General features: G+C 42.8%; 1 protein-coding gene across 1 annotated transcript in view; it reads right to left on the bottom strand.

Annotated features, from left to right (window-relative positions):
• Positions 1-6876: 6876 nt before the first annotated feature.
• The window catches only part of SPATA16 (spermatogenesis associated 16), an 81205-nt gene continuing 71417 nt past the window's right edge, over positions 6877-16664 (bottom strand). The window contains exon 10 of the mRNA XM_075509049.1: positions 6877-6999. Coding sequence (XP_075365164.1) covers positions 6877-6999 — 123 coding nt within the window. The remainder of the gene's footprint in view (positions 7000-16664) is intronic.

Here is a 16664-nt window from a genome sequence, read left to right on the forward strand (position 1 = left end):
AAAGGACGACTTTTTGCACTTCTCTTCCACCACCTCCCTCTCCATCCAGAGACTGAGGAAAGCGCAACAGCCTGGTAAGCACGCTATCAATTTCTTAATGGATTCTTTAAAATGAGATTGACTGGAATATAAATTGTATTACCTGAGTTCTTGGAGATGTTGTTTTGCGTACGGTCAAAACCGGTAATGTTTATTTGCCAGTGTTCGGAGATACTAACTACCTCTCATAAATATTCAACTTCTGTCCTTACCCAAACAGTCAGTAATTCATTGGCTATGTTGGACTGTAAGTTCCTACATGCTTTCTGCTGCTCTGTGATGGCAAAGATGATATTTCAGTAGTTTCTCCAATGTTTCAGCCTGGAGGGAATGTAAATATAAGCATAAATGATTTTGAAAATGTGCCTTTTTTCTGTGTTTCAATGGCTCGTGCATTAGAGTTATATGGCTGACAAATCAGCACTGATTGCTAATTAAAAAGCTGAATATATTAAGGAGTTTCACACTTCCATTTCTTCCTTAGATTGAAACCCTGGCTCTATGAGTGAGTGCTAGTGAAGCTCTAATGGATACAGTCTAATTACGTGCCATTTTTGCTTTGACTTAACAGTTCATGAATTACAGTAACTCTGACTGACAGATCATTGCTGATTACTAATTAAATGGCAGAATTCGGTTTTATGCACCTCTGGCTTTTACCCCTACCAAAAGTGACACTCCATATCTTAACAGAAAAGCTTTTTCTCTGCTTGTTTGTTGATATGTAAAAGCTGATGCACTCATCCCTCTGGAAAACAAAAATTCTTAGGGCACTCTTAACAATAGTGGTGGATAAATATATTTCAAAAATAAAGTTACTGCTGTGTTGCTTATAAAGGAGGCTTTGGAGAGAAACTGTTCAAGGCAGTATAACAACTCAGCATGTTTCCTGGCACTCTCATTCTCTTACAGCTCGCCTCAACCCTCATTTAGTGAGCACAAAGAACAATAAGATTTTTAGCCCTTTATCTGTGGGAGGGGACAATTCATTCCCTGCCATAGGTACTCCCTAGGTCACCCAGACACTAGAACAAATGCAGGAATGGATTGTCTTTCTTTTTCTTTCTTTTCATTCGCCTTTCTAGTCAACCTACCCAGAATTTAATCTGGCTCTTGACAGGATTACTGCTCTCCTAATCAGTGATATGTTTTAATTTGTGATAGGGATCTGTAGAAAGGAGCTGTTGAGCTTGGGAGTTCTTCTCGTGGTGATGGTGTCCGTCTAGTCCCGAACAGCAGTGGGTAGAGTTATGGACAGCTGGTAAATGGTATAACTGCTATAACTTTCTTACTAAATGCCCAGAAATATTCAGTTCTATTCCAGCCTTTAAATCAAGAATAAGAGCTCATTAAAAGTGCTACAGATCTTTTCAAATCAACACATTAAAGATATTGCAGCCTGATAAACTTTGCTTTGTGCTGATTTCGGCTACTGAAATTGCCGCAAAAGCACAATAAAACTTTTATCCTAAAAAGAACAACTGCACCTCTGAAAGAAAATTATGCTTCTCTAATCTCTTTCAGTTTGTGGGCATGCCCCTAAGTGTGTGGATATTTCAATACATAGTTTGTAAAAATCATCAAAGATAATGCTCAAGAGCAAGGGTCAAAAGAAATGGTATGTTACTTGAGATCCCATATATCAAAAAGCACAGTGTAAAAATCCTTGGTATATAGGTGATCTTTATGGTCCCTTCTGGACTTAAAATGTATTACAGAGAGAAACCACGAAAAAAAAATTTTAATTTAAAGCTTTTATCTTTTCTTTGTTAGTAATTCTTCCTGTCTGAATATCACTGTTCACCTTAAGCAAAACAGGGATTATACTATTACTGTGAGATAAGAAAAAAGACTCTGCGTTATTGTGGTCAATACCTGTACTAAATGTAAAATTTGGCTTTCTAATGGGTAGCGTAAAGGTCCCTTTCTCTTTGCCCCCGCTTCTCCCATCTAAAGTAAGTATTTAATATCATTGCTATTAGTAGCAACTCAAAGTAACACATTTGTACAAAGACAAGATTGTGGCAGTGTCTGAAAAACAAACTACCCCAGGTCATCGTAACCGAACCCCCAGAGGGATGTTAGAAAAACTTTACAAGCAAAGAAGCTCACGTGAAGTCTTGAAATTAAGTCTTTTGACTACAAGGCTTCAGAAAACATTTTCTGATGCTTGCCTATATAACTTTGTGTCATTCGCGATGGTGTGAACTTTCAAAAAAATGGCAAGATTTTACAAAGACGTAGGAAAGCCCAGAGAAACGGGGCAGCTGCTTTCACCAGGCGCTTCTCCGCCAAGACCTACTGTGCCTCGCTTTCTACGCGTGCCTGAGACGCGTGAGATCCGCCTGCCCTAGTAGTCCTGGTGAATACCGAGATAAAGCTTTCTGCAGCTGACAGCCCACAGGATGGAAAAATTCCACCTCTCTTTGACTAGGAAATTACTGGAATGACTCAGCTCACGTAGTTAGCGTAGCAAGCGTGACCTTTCTAAAGAAGACTGCCGTATGGAGCTTTTTCGCCTCGACTTTCTCCAATTTCCCTTTACTCAAGAATGACCAGCTTCAAAGAAAAAGTTCACCGCTCTAATTGAATATTCTCCATATTGAGAGGGGTAAAAATAAACATTCTTCTGGGTTTATTCACGCATAAACTAGAATCGTCCAAGTGTGACATCTGAAAGGAACTATATGATTATAATCTGAAATGAGAACAAAGTTCATCTTGTGTGATTTCTTATTTTTTCCTTGCAGACTTTGAAAGAAGAAAGAGATTGCAGAATCTTAATACCCATTAAAGCTCAAGAAAGCCAGGGCTGCGCGCTCCTGTGTTAACCTTTTTAGTATTCTGCTGGCTAATTGTCTGTCCGTTCCACCTTCTCCTCCCAGGTTAATGGGGTGGTTAACAGGGGAAGACAGGAATGGTTGGCCAATCACACTACAAAGCAAACTGAAAAGGTCAAAGTAATGCGCTGTATTATTCATGGACTATGCCTTGCCGAGGTATCTTAGATCTCGTGTCTTCTCATGATGAATTGCAACAAGAACAAGAAACAGCCCAACGTGAAATTGGCTCTTGTGACAATGATTGTAGTTCAAATGGAAAAATGTAGAACTGTGGCCTGCTGTTGTTCTGGTTTTTGAGATTAAAGATGTGTGATCACATCTAGCCACCGAATAAGCAACAGGTTACGTTTGTACGACTTCTCAGCTGGGTTGTAAGTACGATACAGTGTATATGTATATAGATTCTTCTAATTTTAGCCATGGACTTTGTTTTGGAAGTACTGTGTCGTGCCTAATATCCCTCCGCTGTCTTCTGTGTCAATAAACTCATTATTAGTTTATAGATTACTTAATATGAGATTGCTTTTTAAGCGGTGTTTTGTTTAGAAGTATTAATATGCTAATTCCTAAGAGGCCACCTTGAGTGGACCGTAAGACAGTCCTTGTTCTCAGGAATTTGCAATCTGTATAGTCAAATTTGAAGGAAAACTTGATGTAACCATTCTGTTCTCCTTCACCTCTGATGTGAAACAGAGGTAGAGGGAGACACTTGCAGAGGCAGGAGCGTGACTGAGGCGGTCCGAATGATTTTCTGAGTACTGTCCCTCTCATTGACTACAGAGGGAGATTAGCAAAAGCAGACTACTGATTTAATCCCTAGCAGTGGAGGCCATTAGCACATGTCCTCATTTAGTCCCTACCACTGGATGTCATTTCGTCGCGCTGGCATTTCGTCGTCTTCCTCTGGCGGTGTGTTTAATTTAATACTTTAGCTGTAGACCCGTTCTCCATTACTTGGAATCACAACCTTGTGTTTTTCAAGTGGTTTTTATCCTACCCCTTTGACAGAAGAGACTTCACAAATAGCGAAAGCGAAAAGTGTTTAAGACCAAACGCCGTCTGGTCTACCTTCTCTGAGTCGTAATTAGTGTTGTAACCCGACAGCAAACGTATACCTGACACCTGAAGGAGCTGACTCTGCTTATGCTCACTGTCCCTTCCAGGGCTTCGTACAGAAGTTCTGGCATTTACAAGGAAACAAGGATTGCAACAGCAAGCAAAAGTGTTACGAGGCAGTCTTAGGGGAGAGGGTATTTATACCTCCCCCCCCGGCCCCTTCTTTAAATTGGTATAGCGTTCTTTGCTTTTCATTGAGTGGTTTCAACTGCCATCAGTTGCCTGGGGCCAGTGAACCTAGCTGTCAACAGATAAATCATTTTTGTGACAAAAAAAAAATCTGTGATGGAGGGAAACAAACCCCCATCTTTCATTTGGAAACCAGCCTTTGAAAGAGAAGTGACCTGAAAGTGGAACTCTTGAGGAGTGGTCTCAGCTGGGTCCTTGTGTATGAGACTAAAATAGCCACAGCAACCATGGGCCAGACTGTTTTTAATGTGCCCTTAACGAAAAGGAGGATGAGGAATGCAGTCCAACCTGTAATACTATTTCGTGAATGAGAGGAGCCATGGTATATGTCATCACCCTATAGAAATCACCAGTTAAGAGGTCAGAGAATCATTATAATACAGCCTGCAGTTTCTACAAAAGGCAAGTTAACTATTATTATGTGTTTTAATTTTCGTAGGTGACCCTAGTGAATCTCATGCTTTAGAAACTATACTGCATGCAGCAACCATCAGAAATCCCCCCCTTCTTCCCCATCGTCCAGCCAAAATATAGGATATTCATGGAATAAAGTTGACTCTCAACGAGTCTTGAATAAAAGACGATGCAGACACACGGATTTGGGCCCGGGAATCTGTGCATTACAGATGGCTATTTTTGGAAAACAACAACGCCGTGCTCTATGACAGAGACTCCTTTCATTTTGGCTTTGTGTTGTTTCATAGCTGACTTCGTCTCCTGACAGCTGCTTGCGTCTGTGGCTTTCGGGAGGCTAAAGGGCACTGTAGCCAGGCGTTGGCCTAGATGTTTCCGACACCTAACGGATTGATTTGGGCTATGGCCTCTCTCTCTCTCTTAGTGATTGTATCGATCTGCAGTGTGAGACAGGTTTTCCGCCCTACCTGATACCTGAAAAGTGAAATGTCACATCTTGTCTTGGATCTGGGTCTCTCACAAAGCTCCGCGATGAGACTGGTACATCTTTCTCGGTGCGCTTGGATCAACTTGTTCATGTCGCAGAGACAACTGTTTTTCACTGGCAAGGTTGCTTTTTTGTTCCCAAAGATGAGCTGTTTTCAGTGCGCTTTATTCTTTTTCATCATTCTAGGTAAAAATACCTGCTTTTGCATTAAATATTGCAGAATTGTAAGCCAGCTTGCATGAAATTAAGAGTATTTGCTTAAAAGCCTCATGATTTACCGAACTGTGTGTTGACTGTGACTTGATGATCCGTGGGGAGCAGTCTTTCTGATTTAGTGTGTGTCTGCTCATCAAAGATGGATGATTGCCACTATGTGTCATAAAACTTGATCTGACAAAACCAACTCCATAGCAAAATAATGCTGTCTCCAAAGGGCAATAATTCTTCGTTTCTCTGTCCCACATATTTAAGGAGCTCAAGCTAGCTCAGATTTTCTCAAAAAGATTTCTTTATACTTATTCTGTTAACAATGAACAAAGGACCATCAAAGCTTTTGGCAGTTCTTTCTTAGTTTTCAAAAATCTTTTATGAGAGCCTAGGAAGATGGTCTCTAGCAGCTAAAAATCTGTAGGATTTAGACTCCTATCTGTGATAAATAGATAATGGGAATTAAGTGGCTAAATGCCTTTGAGGTCCTGGATTTTTAATTAAATCTTAGGGCTGGGGGGGGGTGGATTTTTCCTTCCTTTCTATCTTTTTGTTTTAAAGTCACCCTGGAATGAGAAAATGTAATGAACCGAATGCTATTGTGATAGGGTGAGGTTATTTTCTTACAAAGTAAACACCGTGAACAAAGAGGAAAAGCCAGCCTTCAAAGCCACTGCACACATCAGCCGGGGATGCCTGTCAAACGCCATCTGATAAGGTGGTGATCTCTGCTGAAAAGTAGGTGCCTTGCTTTGCTCACTGATGACAGGTCCCAGAGGATTTGGGAACCTGTGCTCCCCTGAAGACCCAAGCGATGCAAGATGTGCCTACGTGACAGACTGCTGCCGTGGGAGTGCAAGACGTGTCGCCGGTCCTTAACCCAGAGATTTGCACTGGAGAAGGCAGGTGCAGTTATTTCCTACCCCGGAGCGTTTGTGCATTTTAAAAAAACCAATTACCATCTAACGGCAGAAAAAAAATCATCCTCAGGGCACAGACGAGAGCGAAGGGCTTCACATTCGTAACCACGGGGCAACAGCTGGGCTCTTTTTATTTTTTCCTTCCTCTTCTGGCAGTGTTGTGTTTCTTGCACTTGTAGTTGCTGCAGCCCCAAGGTGCAGGATGCTGTTTTTCACCTATAGAGCGTACCATTATCTGTAATGTAAGGCGTGACCCTGGAAAGAAGGCAATGGGAGGCCAAATTCCTCCTAGCTGAGGATGGCGGGATCCCTGTTTTCAGTGCTTCCTGGGCGATAATCTAACCAGGAGAATTTTATAGACTTTGGATGAAGAATATTCTCGGAGCAGGAAATACAGGCCCCTTTTTGTCTGGGTGTTACTATTTAAATAAACAAGACAATTTAAAACAAACCTTTCACGGACATTTATTGCAGACAGTTTTAAGACTAATGAAGTGCGGGAGTGTCTTGCTGAAGATATCCCATATGCGGGGAAGGCTCATTAAGTGGAAAGGTGGCTTTTTTTGACCTATCTATCAAATATCTACAGTGTTAATTTTCTTGTTTGCTCTGTGGCCATGCCTTTAGGGCTGGTAAGGGACACTTTTGTATTTCCTAGGCTCTAATGTTGCTGTGTACTCTGAGTCCTCTTCATTTTCATTTTTTCCGTCCTAGCTGTTCTCAGCCTTTTGTTCTTTAAGTAATTGTCTTCTACTTGGTATAAGTAGTCTTCAATTAGTCCAATCTGCAATTAATTATAAAGAAGTGGTGTCAGAAGCATGTCCCTTCCCCTCTATAAAAACTTTTAAAACTTTTGCAATTAGTTTATTTCAAAACTAATTGTCATTAGAAAGAAAAATACATGAAGGCACCTCTCATACAATTGACTGGAGTAGCAGTACCTGATTTCATAATTTTTTTTTTTTTTTTTTTGTCCCTTTCCATTTGGATTCAATTACGTTACTGCTGTGGAATAGACTCTTTCATTGAAATCTGTACATTGAAAACAGGAATTTATCACAACTCTGTCTTTAAATGGCATTGAAAAACAGCCACTTTAAAAGGAAGGGATGATGAGGAAATTAATCTCAGGCAAGCTTTTCTTGATAAGGAAAAAGAACAGAGGCTTCTGGCATTTATATGCCAAAAATCAACACATGGAGAAAAATGAGTATTCCACATTGCTGTGGCAAGAACCATTTTTCTATTAAATCAAAATGAAGTTCTGAATAAATGTGTTTTCCCATGAATATAATACACCAGAAAATACAGTAAAAGAATAGATGACCTCAGTGTCCCCCCAAAATAAAAATGTAATTATTCTAATAAAGAGTACATTCAGATAGACACATCTTCCTTGCAGAGGTGATTTCAAAACAACCAAAAATATAGTTTAATAGTACTGTGTACAGGTATTCTGTAAATACCAGGCATTCATAATTTTATGGCTATCTCTCCCCATACCTTACCTTTATTCATACCCTTTGTCAGCTTTTGCGATATGCAGCGTTTCTGTAGGGTGAAGATGAGAATCATCTCCCTTCACACTGAGTTATACTCAAGACCTAGACCCTATATAATGTGAGGATCTAAAGAATCAATCTTCCAATTGCATTTTAAGCTGAGATATTTAAAAAAAAAAAAAAAAAGTCCTAATCTATCATCCTGACACACATTCAGTGGAGTGTTGCTTCTTCAGGCACAAACACAGAACAGCTGACTGTGAATTAATCTGAGCGTGGCTTCCTATTGTATTTATTCATATATTGAGCTGTTACTAAAGTGCTTCCCAGCCCTGAACTCGAAGCTGTGCCGTGCGCTCTGGTCATGGTTTGTGTTGGTGAGGGGTGTGCGTGTGCGATAGAGAAAAACCGACGCAAGCAGAAAAATTCATGGACCATTGATTCCTGCCTCCGAGGGCACAAGGAACGCGTTTGGGAGAGGAGCTCTGCCTCCTCCTCCCCACGAAACTTGCAGGGGTGACATTTTCAGCGGATCGGCTTTGCGTAGTGCCGTGCATGATGCCGTGGAAAAGAGTTTTGTACCGCGCTGGTGAACCTTGACGGGCGCTTGTTCGTGGGCTTTTGCTCCTCTGTTGCCGAGAGATCCATTGCAACAGGAGCCCGGGGAGGTTGGGGCTCTCTGAAGACAGCCTCGTGGGCTGGCTCTGCTGCGATGTGCTCACCATATAAACATGCGGAGGATTAGAGAAAGGAATCATTATGCTAGCCTCATTTTTAAGAAGCTGAAATAAAAGCTTAGGAAATCATTGATCTGGCCAAAAGCACACGGGAAGTCTCAGGAAGACTAATTACTTAGTGCCAAGCTCCAGTCCAGGGGCTTAGCCATATTAAAAACAACCACCAAACCCCCAAGACTCTTCTGCAACACACCAAATTGAAATGTCTACGTGACTTTCTTCTGCGGTTAATAGCAATCTTTTCTGTTTTGGGGGTAGTGCTTGTGTTTGGGTGAGCACAAAGGGTGGTAAGGGGAAGGGAAACGGGTCTTGGGCGATGGGTAGGGTGTGGGGTGAGGGCAAAGGGAGCTCCAGAAAAGCAACAATTTTTACAGCTGCTCCTTTAGGACCATCCAGCGATGCCGGCATTGCTAGTGATGCCACCAGAAAGCCCCGGTGCAATGATGTTCCTACCTTGAACCACGGCTTGGCTGCTCTTGTATGCTTTTCATATTTATAGAGTACCTGTCAGCTCCAGTCCCCAAAATAAGTTCAAATATGGCGTATCAGGGGTGGAAATAACAGTTGCTTACATAATTGCAATGTTACTGACACAGCTGATGAGCTGATGATGTTATTTGCACAGCAGTGATGGCATTCAAACCCTTGCCGACTTACAATTACACTGTATGCTCTGAGCCCTAGCATGATTTAAATTACCATATGAACACAATGAAAATACAGTCTCTTGACAAGATAAAGGGGGGGGCAATAGCTTAAAAATCTCTTTTCGGTGGCTGCAGTGTTCAGTAGTGCTTATTCATGGCTTTTTAGCTTGCACATTTCATTTTAAGAAAGTAAATTGGAAGCATTATGTTCTGCCTCTTTGCCTTGATTTAAAACCTCCCTGTGCCCGCTCTTCTGCTGTCTGACTGCAGTGAGCCACCTTCGGGGCTCTCATTGGGAAATGTAAATTTTTTAAATCAATAGCTTCACTTTCTTTTTTCCCCCTCTTTTTCTCCCCCCCCCCCCCCCCCCCCCCCAATAACTGTTTAAATAGGAATCCGTGTGGATGCGAGTAGGTAGAAGGACGTAGTTTGTAACCAGCCCAAATGTGATTAGTGTTAGAGCTACCGCTGTTGTAGGAATGTGGATTTTGGAAGATTTGTGACTTATTCTCCAGCAGAGCAATAACTGGCCGCAGACTAACACTGAGACCGAATCCCAGGGTTATATAGCTGAACCCTGCAGCTACTGCATAGGCTAAAGCAGCACTGAAGCCCAAGTGAAGAGCTCTGCAGGACTTGGTTCACCGTGGAGCACTCGCTACTGGTGTTGCCAGGGATTCACGAGGCTCATTTCGGGTCTGATCCCAACCCGTACAGTGATTAACATCGGTGGGTCACTCCTTTGCACTATGTGTGCTTGGATTATGTTTCCCCACCTCTAAGCCCTGATCCACATCGCGTCCACATGTGCCACAGCCTGTGCTTGGGAGCTGGTCAGCAGCATCGCATCCCATCGGCAGGGGCTGTGCTCAGCTCTCGGTAGCTGAACTTGCTGCTTGACATCCCTGGGGTGAAGTCCCTTAAATACTCTCCTGAACATATGAAACCACGCTTCTCCCATCTACCCAGCTATACAGTGTCTTTACGGTCTTTTTCTCAAGTGCCTGGTGACCTGGGAACTCATGAAGACAAATTGGGCTTCAACCTATTTTTAATCTTCTGCTGCTATGACATCTTGCTTTCAAGATATCCTGAGTATTTGCCTTCCCGGTTACTCCCAGCAGCGCAGTGGCACCATTTCTACTTTGGATCAATGTCTACAGCCCTGGCCCAGCGAGAGGCTCCTCAGTCCACGACTGCCCCTCCATTCAAGTTCCTCCTGTTTCTTCCTCATTAGCTCCCGATTTCAGGCTGTTCCTGACCCTATTTCTTTCACTGGATTTTTCTCTCTGTCTTTCGTCTGGCCCCTGTGATCAGCTGGAGGGAGCAGGAAAAAAAGGGAATGGACAGAATGAAGATCAAATGGAAAGAGGGAAGAAGTAGAAACAGAAGATGCCTTTAAAGCACGTTACAGGCTTAGTCCACAGCACATGCGTCTGGTACCTATAGGTGCTTTGGGATCGAGTTAAGCAGAGAAGTGTAGGGGTCTGGGGACAGAAATTTGAAGATGAACCGGGTACCTAGTAGAGTTTATTTTGTGCTTTTTACATTAATGTTGCATTTATTTTACATTGCCCCAAAATTCTCCTTTGTGCTTCAAATTCTTGCGTTGATAATATGTTGTGGAAGATACTGATGGTGGAAATTGTTGATTTGGCAAAGGGCAGAACAAAAAGCAAGGGAACTAATACCGAGAAAACACCTGGGCTTCTGCAAGAGTACAGATCTATAGTGTTGGCATTTCAGCTGTCTGCCTTCAGTTTTATACCCATGGGTCCACGAAGGTACCTGGGGAACCAAAGCAATGGGCTCGTGCTGGGTCTGCATGCCTAATGCTTAGGGGAATTAAGTTAGGACAGAGAGATCTCTACGCTGGTGGCTGAATGAAAACAAGAAACAGGACAAGAAAAGCAAACTTGTTTGGCCCACCTGAAGGAAATGACACTATTTTTTAAGCCAGAGGAATGAACGGGAAGGACAAAACCTCCGTTTTGTCCCGAGTTCCTCCCGAGAAGCTGCTGGCCTCGATGGCACAGCCTCTGCTGTGCTGCTGAGACACCAGCAGAGACCTGCAGCGCTGACAGGCCGTGTCTCAAAAGTATTTCTGTTCTTTTACTCTTGGGGAAAATCAGGTGAATGGGCGAGGTTGTGTCTGCCTTTCCTCAGTGCCGCACATCAAGGCACTTTTATTCTGACACAGAGTGAGAAGGTGAAAGGCATAATTAGGGCACCAGAAGTACCTGGATGGGCATTAAGTCAATTAGTCTGCTCTGAATTCCAGTTCTGAGTTTGCTGGGAGAAGAAAATGATCTGTGGTCCATGTGAATACTGAGGTGGTGATCAGCTCGTTCTTAACTGAAATGGTTTTACATCGTTCTCTAAGGTTGGGCAGAATCTGTAAATACTTATGGTTTTGGTATACTTATCTACTGCAGTTTATGCAATGAAAACACAGAGCTCTTTGGGTAACAGGCAATGCAACAGGATTAGCTGGAGGGATGAACTGCAGAGGGTCTAATCAGGCGAGGCAATATATGGTTTCCCTTTGGCTTAGGATTTGGTTCAGACCTACAGGAGTTTTTGAAAATGACATTATATAGATCCACACAAAGATAAGGAACAATACAGGCCTTGTTTGGAGCATATAAAAATATTTCTAGTCCTGCCCTTTTGTACGTGTTGTCCAGAGATGGAAAAAGGGGAGAGACTCGCTGCTGTGAGCGTTCAGCCCTGCTCTCTGGATGCCATCCTGATTGATTCGCTCGCGGCGTGGAGGGATGCGTGAGCAGCACTTGCTGGCTGCAGCTGAATTACAATCATCGAAAGATTTCAGTGTAAGGGACTTCTGGAGGTCATCCAGACTGACCTCCTCCTCAAAGCAGGGCTTCACAGGAAGTTCACATCTCCTTTTTTGAAAAACTTACTGCATTTCTGGTAATGCCCTATCAGTCCCTTCTGAACTTGCCGGGATGCACCCGGTTTTGCCCTGAAATACCACAATGCAAGTATATTCTTTGCCCTTCCTACGCACTCATCGGGATAAGACATCCCGCATATGGTTCCTAATTACGTGATATGTACCAGCTACGATGAGGGAACGCTGCAATACTATTCATCATTCCGCGTGGTTTTGTCCAAGTCCTGATGGGCCACAGATGTCATGAAACTTGTCAACCTTTGCTGCAAGAGAGCTGTTCCAAGGAACAGATGTCCGTGTTTGATGGCTTACTGATGGTCCAAAGGAAGCTTCGTGGCTTATCCAAAAATGGGGGAGCTATTCTAGTCACACGCTAACGTGAAAGCGCACGTGTCTTTTAAAAGACCAGCATGAATTTGAATGTAAATACAAAATATCAGCTATAGTACCTGCTAAAGAGTTTAGAATGAAATGAGAAAGAGCCAGGATCCCACAAGGATGAAGTCCTGTAGGAAAATAACTTTGTTTCGAAAAAAATGGAGATGGATAAGCAGCAAGCAGACTCTGTAAACTGTAAAATCGTAAAAGTATGTCTCGCATGGATGCATGCGTATGCATTCTCTATAATGCCTAAACATCCAGACTTCCTAAATCCCAATACAAATCGGGGGAGTCACTCTCAAATAAGAAACAGGTGCTTTTGAAAATATATGCAGGAGCTATATATAACATGTAATGGCAAAAAGGATCTTCTGGCATACAGAATCTATTTTTATTACTTGGGAGCTATTAGTAATAGAAGGCAAATGAGCTGCCTTTAAACATGAAGTACCTCTCAACATTTTCCTTTGTCTCCCAGAGCTACTTGCTAAAGCACTCTTTGGAGTGAATATAACCAAAGGAACAGTACTTGAAAGGCCTATGAGTAAGTAGGGATGGCTGTATAGAGTCAGGAGGAAAAGCTGAGCATATGCTTGAGAAAAGCTACTGGTACTTTAATAAAAATGAAACCCCAATCTGTACCTTCCATTACGGTCAGTTAGAACAAAGGTAGCTCAGTATCTGGAAGAAAAAAAAAGATTTTGCTGTTTGTGTGTTAAGTGAAGCACACCTGAGCTGCCATGGTTGCTTTTGGAAGGGAGGGGGTTTACACAGTAGCGCGTGATCTGAACTGCCACGGGCAGGCCAAAGCCGTTTCCCTGCATTTGTCTGGCCATGTAGCCCGACTGACTGCGCAACTCTTGCCTTGGACCTGCTCCGAGAAACGTTCATCGCTTCAGACGCCGATGCCAAAGATAAATATGTCGTCCCTCATGCTCCGTTTCTCTACTTTCACGTGCCTTGTTTGTACACACTGCCTTTCTTTAAAGAAAGAAGTCTGGCAGACGGCTCCGTTGTGCGTTTCCATCGTAAAGGAATGGCTCAGCGAAACACCGAAACCCGGTGTTTGCCAGCAGGTGCTTAGCGCACTAGCAAAGCTCCAATGCTAAAAGCAGATGGAGGAAAGAGTGTTTGCTGATGAGGAACTGAATAAAAATAATATTGATGCTGGTAATGAATTCCATTTATTAAGTGCCTCGCAACTCAGACGGCCCTTTTGTACTTTATAAGCTCTCCTGAAATCACTGTCCAGCGCAGTGTTTACTATGAGCAGTCTTGTTGACTCATGCTATTTTTCACAGCAGTAACAATACCTGGTGGCAAGTGTTTATAGGGCTGGAGACCTTCTCTGGTAGAGGGCAGCAGGTAGGCAGACTGCTCATTTATAACTGACAGCATGATTAGCAAGGGCTGGGGAAATGTTTATCTAAATCCTTACGTGGGGATTGTTAATGCCCAGAATTGCCTGTGATTTAACTGCCAGGCAGCTACAACCAGCTACATTATTCCAACGTTTAGGACGCTTACTGCTCACTTGCTAGATTTGCTGCTATTTAAAATTATTCCAGTGACTTATTGCACCCTATAGCTCGGTGGAGTAGACCAAAGCCTTTCTCATAACAAACCACTCTTTCCCAATAGCATTACCAGTGTTTTGTTGTGGCTGTGATGGCCTAAGAATGATGGGTATAGATGATATCTGTTATTAGACCAACTGATTTAGCTGGAAAAAACCCTGCCTTTATGTACAGAAACTTTCCTTCTGGTGCGGAACAGCAAACTTGAAACTTCCCACGTCTGCTTCAGACTTGAATAAAACCTTGTATGCCCAAAAGCTCACTGTTTCTTAGAGTCACAGCCTCTGTTTTATATACGGCAACGCTGGTCTAGCTGTGATCAGGAGGTATAGCTGTTTAGTGTCTGGTCACTAAATAGCTCAGCTTTATATTAGATACTAGTGTCTGGAGGGTGGGAAATGGGCAGGATGCAACTGCTTCTTCCAGTGTAGCTGAGGGCCGTGTAGGCATCTTGCAGGGGCATCTTCCCTCTCTTGTGTGCGAGACACAAAGAACCAGAGACTCACAAGGGCAGGAATTGATTTTAGGGACCAGGAGTATTGATAACTCCCGAAATCCCATTGTCGCCTCTCTCTTACACAAAGAGCTCTGTGAATGCTGTCACGCTTCTATTGTCCCTACAGTGAGGCTGAATTTATTAATGGGACTCTTTGGTTGCCTACTTTTCTTTTGTATCACCTCAGATTCGGTGGGGCAGATCTTATTTTCTGCTCACGTACTCTCCTAACTTCCTCTGCCTGTTCTGAAAACTTCACTCGGTGCCAGGTTAGAAACCTCTGCCGTAGTGTCATCTTCTCCCTCTCAAGGCTATTGCTGATTCTGAGTTAATCCTTTCCAGAATGTCTTAATATGTTTTCTCTAATCTTAGCATGAAGCCAGACTTTGGTCAACTCTAACAAAAATTTTTGCATTTCTACCTGGTTGCTCTGCTCTTCGTTTCCTTCACTCTCATTCCACCTGAATCAGTGCCCCTAACATTATTTTCCTTCTGCATTTGCACTTTTCTGACGTCGTTACACATTAGATATTACACATTAGACTTCCACTCCTGTTCCAGAAAATGTGCTTTTCCCATCCTTTCCTATCCTTTGCTTTCCCCCTCCCTTTACACAATGGGTCCATGTGTTTGTGAAACACGTGGCTGCGTCACGGCCCCGAGATGAGAACAAACCAGGAATCACTTTTGTTCTACTAGTTCAGGAATAGCCAAGCACCAAGACGCCACAGCTTTCAAAACCTGCGTGCCCTGCGAACAAGCGCAGTTCCCGGTGGCTGTGGCATGGGCTTGGATGACTTTACAAGACGTTACAAAGTCATATACATCAAATAACTGTCGCAGTAGCCAGCATAATACTATTCAGCAACACGTCCACTTTCCATCAACATACTATGAATCTCCCTCCTTGCTCCTCTGGCTGACCAAAAGCCTAGCGAGTCTATGGCCCTTTTCCATGGCTTGATTTTCAATTAAGAGATAATGTCAGTGGAAGAGCACAGTTCCTCAGATAGTGTTCCCCTGCTGTTGCAGAAGGCAGAGATGTAGTAAGCAGAGGTCAACTACTGAAAATCTGTGTGCCTGGCTAAAAGATTACATAATATGTTAGGCTAATTTTACTTCATTTCATATTCACATATATTAGGGCAGCTTTTGTTATATACTTATCCTTATGTAAGTTACATCTGTTCTTTTATTCACTCATCCATGTTTGCTCTGCTTTCAGATTTATGAAACAGGCATTCCACTGAGCTCAGCAAATGATGGGCATAATAACTTATCTACATTGCAAAGTATGTGATGCCCTTGAGGTAAACTCAGATGTGAAGGTTTTATGAAGTGTCTCGCATGTGGAAGTGTAGGAAAGTGTTTATTTGCCAACTCCTGTCTCTCCTTTGGCTGTTCAAGTGATGGTAAGAGGATCCTATGAAACTGCTATGAAAGCCTAAGGGCTAAATGGAGAAGCAGAACTACATTGTTATCTTCATAGGGGAAGCAGAGCCATACTGGCACTTGCACTTATTTGGCTCTCCTCTCTTTGGATGTCAAAAGTTTCTGGCTAATAGGCTCTAAAGTATCTATTTATTTAATGAAATGCCTCTCACTGTAACAATTTTATTAATGAATTTATTCTTATGAGATAGGAAAGTAATCTCTTTTTATTTCTTTATTTTTTCACTTACAAGACTGCAGAGAAACAAAGGCTCTGTAGAGGAAAGGAGGGGCCTGCCTGCCCTTTTATGTATCTGAGAGACTCTAAACCCTTCTGCCTGCCCGTAGCTACTCCAGAGTCCTGCAATGGCCATGCAGAGACCCGGTTCCTTGAGTTACTAAGGGCCAAGCTTTACTGCTAGTCCCAGCATTCACGTTGACAGCAGATTTCGCTTACATCATATGTAACTCTGTCAGCAAAGAAACTAGTCAATAATGGCCAGACCTGGCTATTATGGTAGTGCCTCCACTTGCTTAAGACTCAGCGGCTGGACTGAGTCTTGTGGGACTGAGTCAAATTACCAGGGTAGTTCCCCTCAGTCTCTCTTGGAAGTTTGCTGTTCGTTGCCGCTGCGCCATGTGCCTCGGAGGTCGTTGCTCAAACCTCTGGGCTGGGTCAGTCTTGTTAAAATAATAATTTGAATTAAGAAGTGAATTTACACTTTAAAGTCCACAAAAATACATTCCTACCTCTGCTCGCT

This window comes from Mycteria americana, chromosome 7, assembly GCF_035582795.1.
Source record: "Mycteria americana isolate JAX WOST 10 ecotype Jacksonville Zoo and Gardens chromosome 7, USCA_MyAme_1.0, whole genome shotgun sequence".
Lineage (NCBI taxonomy): Eukaryota > Metazoa > Chordata > Aves > Ciconiiformes > Ciconiidae > Mycteria > Mycteria americana.